At 45.5% G+C, this 6534-nt stretch overlaps 1 protein-coding gene across 5 annotated transcripts in view; it reads left to right on the top strand.

Moving 5' to 3' along the window:
* Window positions 1–43: 43 nt before the first annotated feature.
* Window positions 44–6534, top strand: part of LOC115198653 (kinesin-like protein KIF21A) — a 44104-nt gene continuing 37613 nt past the window's right edge. For all 5 annotated transcript variants that reach the window (XM_029760768.1, XM_029760767.1, XM_029760766.1 and 2 more), the window contains exon 1: window positions 44–422. In XM_029760768.1, coding sequence (XP_029616628.1) covers window positions 382–422 — 41 coding nt within the window. In that variant the 5' untranslated portion in view covers window positions 44–381. The remainder of the gene's footprint in view (window positions 423–6534) is intronic.

Raw genomic sequence — 6534 nt, 5'->3', positions numbered from 1 at the left:
GTAGGGTACATCTCAGAAGGCGTGGCTTGATTACGTTTCACTCCTCCGGTCACACACAGGAGCGGGCAAGTGTATTTTTCTGTCCCTATCACCTAGCAAGGCTGGCCTCTACACGGGAATAATGCGATGTCATTGAAAATGTTACCTCGTATATCGTAGCCTACGTTTATTCAGAATGCGCCTCACCCGAGATATAGCACAGAGAATAGCACACTAATGCTGACTTCGCATTGAAATGATTTGTATAAGGTGGGTGTGAGCTGTGGTGGCTCAAGCGCATCGGTAACGAAGCTGCCTGCTGTAAACCGTTAAATAAAAAGAAAATCAAGCTGTTTATATCGTGGTTGTTCCAGCGGTGACGACCCTCCGGACGTCGTAACCATGAGTGGACAGGACGAAAGTTCTGTGCGGGTCGCATTGAGGTAAGCCTGTGACATTGGATGGGGTTCTGTTCTGTCGGAAAATGATGGTCATCCTGGTCCCGCCTCTCCAGGATAATGTACCTATATTATTGTTGTGACAATGCCGGTGTTGATAAACCACAGCATGGGCTGTTGTAATGGCCTAGTTACGGTGTAATAGCATTAATGTGTGGATAAACATTTGCGCATTGGTTCCAAAATAACGCACAGTAGACTACAATGTGGCAAAGCAATCGACGTTTACGTAGGGATTAGTGATAGCAATATCACTATGTTTCTCCTTGCGTTTATTCTAGGACGCATGTCAAATGTCAAACAGCTAAAGCAGCACGGCCTTGGATTTCTTTTAAGTGTCACCATCAGCCCCCCCCCCCCCCCCCCCCCATATAGACCAACACAATTGCCTAGGTAATGTTTCATGGGTTTCCTTTGTTGGTGCTCAAGCTACAGTACACCATTTCTCAACGTCCTGGCTGCAGACATAATGACTACATGGATTTATGAATGAAGGGAGAAGGGGCGGATGTGATAAGAGAAGGCAATACCGCTCGCGTCTGTGTGTGTCATAGATCTGTAATGTCATGTGAGAAGGATCAGTGGAAGACAGACTAAGACCTGTTTACACCTCTCTCTCGTTACTGCAGGCAGACTTTGACCCAGTACTCTGTTTACTAAGTCTCTGTCTGGACTGGGCCTTGGTTTACAAGCCTCTCTCCTGCATATACATGCAGCCATATTCATGAGACAATGTACTAGCAGCAAGCACATCTACATAACATGATACTGTAGAGACTGTTTTAATTGCAGACATTTCAGGCAGACAGCATTTAGAGTTTTCAAAAACGATATACAACTGTCATTTCACATTAAATGCATTTAACTGCAAGGACTAAGTACTAATTGCAATGACTGCATAATAGCCACTGAACTGTTGGTAGCATAAGCAATACAGAGACTGTCCTCAGTGTTAAAATAGCTAGCTCCCCACAACACAATCGCAGACAGACACAAGTGTGTGTAAACCCTGCCCATGTATCCATCTGCATAGAAAGCACATGCCTCATGAATTATTTGCTAGCTTTGTATAAATCAAATCAAATGTTATTGGTCACATACACATGGTTAGCAGATATTAATGTGAGTGTAGCGAAATGCTTGTGCTTCTAGTTACAACTGTGCAGTAATATCTAACAAGTAATCGAACAATTCCCTAACAACTACCTAATACACGCAAATCTAACAAGTAAATTGACGTTGCTCTTATATCCAATAGTTCCTCACGGTTGTATGTAATAAGACTTAAGATTTCCTGGGGTAACAATGTAACAAATAATACATAAAAAAACAAAATACTGTATAGTTTCCTAAGAACGCGAAGCGAGGCGACCATCTCTGTCGGCGCCATTACTGTACGCATTTGCCAGTTATTTTTTCCTCTCTCTCTCTTTTGCAACTTTAATTTGGTATTTTGTTTCCTCGACAATCAGGCTCCCACTCATTATTCTCATGGAGGAGCCAGTGGAGAGAGTCTATACAGGACAAGACCAACTACTGTATCTAACTGTAATCCCGAAATCGAAGACACGCATAGACTCAGATTATCAGATAGCATGTAATAACATGTTCATAATATGTTTATAACATGTAATATAGGACCCTGAGTTCGAAAAACTCTGGGTCTTTGTTCTAAATCCCCCCCACACCATTGCCTCTTCACCTGCCCCTGGGCCCTGATATAAACTTTGGTACCTGCCACTAATCCAAGTGTCCAGTGTATGGGTCAGCAAGCAGATCCCTTAAGCCCACAGTAAAGGGATACTTCCCTGACCCTGCACCTTACTGCTCTCTCTGCTATTCTGAGAACTCCGGCCCAGCAGACCAAAGCTCACTTTATCACATTATGTACACATCCACTCACGGCACCCACACGCTGGCACATTCTTGCCAAGTCCCTCTCTAAGCCTGTAGCTCGCTTTTCCTTTCTCTCTCTCTCTCCCTCTACCTATCCCTGTCTCTCTCTTTCTCACACACACACACACACACACACACACACACACACACACACACACACACACACACACACACACACACACACACACACACACACACACACACACACACACACACACACACACACACACACACACACACGACAGCCGTTACACTGGCTCATAAACAGAAAGGCACTGTTTTTTCTTCACGAAACCCTCAGACAGACACAGACCTCCAGTACAAAATGTTACACACACTCCTGAGATCTAGAGAGTCATTTCAGAGACAGCCCTGTCTCTGTCTAAGCCTGTTTTCTGCTGTTGCCTTGGGTCCATTAGGCTGATTGTCCATCTGTCTCTGTATCAGAGACAGAGTTCTTGCATGGTAGCATCAGCTTTGTCTGCCAACCTGTCTCAAGGATAATGCTATTATATAGGACATTTCATATTTTGATATAATGTAATACTTGCAGCCTGGTGGCCGCCAGATCTGTATGTGCTTGCCTTGATCCAACCCTACTGACTTGAAAGCACATAATAAGTACATATCTGGCATCCAAGCTAACTTACTTCAAATACAAAAACATGACACAAAAAGTTAAAACATCCACTTAATCATTCTTGTCATGACTTTACAACATAGTCAAAGCTGCTATCGTTACAACTACATTGTACATTAGCCTTGACGAGTTATAGTAATATCCATAAGAGAACCCCCACCCACTATTCAATTTTGAGTTTGCATCCCCTCCACTGTAATTACTTCTGTGTGGTGGTGGAGACTAGAGCAGCAACTAAGTACTGACCCTGCACCTTACTGACAGGTTTTCACTGACTTGTAGCATTTGAAACAGACACCATACACACACACACTGTCACGGCTGTCGTAAGAACGGGACCAAGGCGCAGGACTGTGAACCGTTGCCGGAAACTCCGGACTGTGAATCGTCGTCGGAAGCTCTGGACTGGGTACCGTCGTCGGAAGCTCTGGACTGTGAACCGTCGTCAGAAGCTCTGGACTGTGAATGCGCACTGGGGACCGAGTGCGTGGAGCCGGCACAGGTGGTACCGGACTGGTGAGGTGCACTGGAGGCCTGATGCGTGGAGCTGGCACAGGTGGTACCGGACTGGTGACACGCACCTCAGGGCGAATGCGAGGAGCAGGCACAGGACGTACCGGACTGGGAAGGTGCACTGGAGGTCTAGTGCGTGGGGCCGGCACAGGTTGCACCGGACTGGTGAAACGCTCTTCAGGGCGAGTGCGAGGTGCAGGCACAGGGCGCACCGGACTGGGGACACGCACCTCAGGGCGAATGCGAGGAGCAGGCACAGGACGTACCGGACTGGGAAGGTGCACTGGAGGTCTAGTGCGTGGAGCCGGCACATGTGGTACCGGATTGGTGACACACACTTCAGGGCGAGTGCGAGGAGCAGGCACAGGACGTACCGGACTGGGGAGGCGCACTGGAGGCCTGATGCGTGGGGCCGGCACAGGTTGCACCGGACTGGTGACACGCTCTTCAGGGCGAGTGCGAGGAGCAGGCACAGGACGTACCAGACTGGTGACACGCACTTCAGGGCGAGTGCGAGGAGCAGGCACAGGACGTACCGGACTGGGGAGGCGCACTGGAGGCCTGTTGCGTGGGTCCGGCACAGGTTGCACCGGACTGGTGACCGGATCCTCTGGTCGGATTTTGAGCAGAACACACACACACACACACAGCGATCACCAATGTAGCTTGTTGTTGTTAGATACACAGCCTGCCTGTGCCAGTTGGCCAACTGCTGTCAGTTAGCGAGGCTTAATGCTTCAGCCCCAGTTTCATGCACAAGGCTCATATGGTCCATTATCATCCTAATGCTCTTCTGGTGGAGTTAATGAATGTGACAAGTAAAAGTTCAATGTTTTGGAACCAGAAGTGCACAGTCCTGTTTTCACCAATTCATTGGTGCATTACTGCGACAGAGTCAATCAGTGACTCTCATGAACATATGTTTTCCAATGCTGTTCTTGAACATAAATTACTGGCGCATAGATTTTGGTTAGACTTTTTCTGTGCTTTACACATTTTCATTTTGTGCTCATTACACCTGTTTCATGTTTTTAGGCCTGTGCTGTTAAAACACACAGACAAGGCTATAGCTGTCCTGGACACAACTATATTGAAGTATTTATTCACTGGGTAGTAAAAAAAATTTAAAAGAATCATATGAGTTTAGTCTAAATGGAATAAACAGCTAGATTTGAGCAATTTGGCCCATGGAAGTGTTAGTATGTTTGATAAAGTAAAGTGTGCCCAGAGGAGCCAGTCAAGTGGTTGTTTCATCAATATCCTTGAAGTGAATGAATTATGCATACCCTCAAGCCTGGAGCTAGGTTACAGTGGTAACAAACAGTGTCGTTTGTTTCAGGTTTCAAGTTGTTCATGTTAGAAGCTAGACAGGCCTTTTACACTATTTCAGGTAAAGTCAAAAGAAGACAATTGTTTTTTCACGTGGGGCATAAGTCACCAAAACAGCTGCTATTGTGCAATGGGACCAAACCCTCACAGAGTAACATCCTTTCCACTAGTTAAACTGTCACCATGATTTAAAAAAATAAAATAAACATATACCCCTTGCAGTTAAGATACTTTATAGTACCACAGCTACTTCTAATTTCAGTCCAAGCCTGGTACCTTTTTTAAAACCATGTGGTTATGACTCCAACGTACATGATGCCCCTCTTTGGACACCTTGTCAATGCTGACCATCCACACCTCCCATTGGTTTTTCAGTGTCTATCAAAGCCCAGCTCCTCCTCCTGCTCTTAGCCCAGGGTGGATTATTTTTAGGAGAAGAGTGCACTTCCTGCCACGGCACTGGAAAATGTTATTGTTTTACAGTACATTCATGATACATATGCACGAACCGCAAAACAAATACATGCAAACCATCTGCAGGCACACGTCATGTGATATTGCAACGTGTCCTTACTTACTACGGGAGACAATAACAATAGTTGCAGTATCTATTCAATTTCATCCACTTCTCTCAGTATACAAGTAAGGCTACGTGTTGTAGCTGAGTCCTTCTGGCTGAGACTTCTCTATATGTATTTTACTCTTAGGCCATAACTGATAACTGAGTACTTCTTTGTGTCTGTGTCGGTGTTGCACCTTGTATCGTTCCCTCGCCTACAGCTTCTTTGTTTATACAAATAGAGATGGGTCTCTTGTCTTTCTTCTGTCGACAGGCACTTTACAGCTGAGCTGCTGCACTCAACCGCCAGCCCAGTGATGTAGTCAAGTCACTTAACCTTGAGTCCGTGTCGAGTTCCTAAGTCCCCGGTGTTCGATTCCGAGTCCAAGTCCTTTATACTCGAGGACTACAACATTGCCCATGTCTGTTAGCCAGAGAGACAGAATGTTTACTTTCTAATATTAGTTTTATTTCAGTTTCACACATAGATATGAGATATTTATCTTTCACACAACAAGATCATCACAACATGCCCTTAAACCCGAACATGACCACAATACAAGCCCTTAAAACGGCACAACAGAATATCACAAGATAAGCTTGTGTTGGCTTGAGGTCAGATACATTAACTTAGCCCAGATTGATAAACTAATGTGTTTTAGGAATCTCACTGGTATCCCATTGCCAGAAGAAAATCATGTGTCTCTCAATTTATTTTCTGCAATTATCACTCTTTGCCCTTGGCAAGGACATGGCAAAAAACTATTGGGTTGTTTTCTCCCATCCGAAATATCTCCAACTCACAAGGTTGTGTGTCTGTTAGTGTCATCCTCTTATCTGGTGTTTTGACAGAGTTCCCTTTGTGGCATAATGTTATTTAACTGCCCTTGTCACAACAGAATGTTTCCACATATGATTGCTGTTATTTTGTGTTATTCATCATAGTGCTTGGCTTGAGGAAGAGAAGATGTGTGTGTGTGTGAATGTGTGTATGTCCTTTGTCTCTTGTCCTGGTTTCCCCCCTAACTGACAGTGTGAAACCGGCAGCCACGGTGTGGACCCCTGCACCCCTTTTCCTGCTCTTCCCTGTAGCTGCAATGTGACCTCTGACCCAGGAAGCATTAGAGCTGTGGCCACTGGTCAGTGAACCCCACCCCGCC

This window comes from Salmo trutta, chromosome 8 (assembly GCF_901001165.1).
Source record: "Salmo trutta chromosome 8, fSalTru1.1, whole genome shotgun sequence".
Lineage (NCBI taxonomy): Eukaryota > Metazoa > Chordata > Actinopteri > Salmoniformes > Salmonidae > Salmo > Salmo trutta.
The sequence above is the reverse complement of the archived record's forward strand: the minus strand, read 5'-3'. Positions and strand labels throughout refer to the sequence as shown.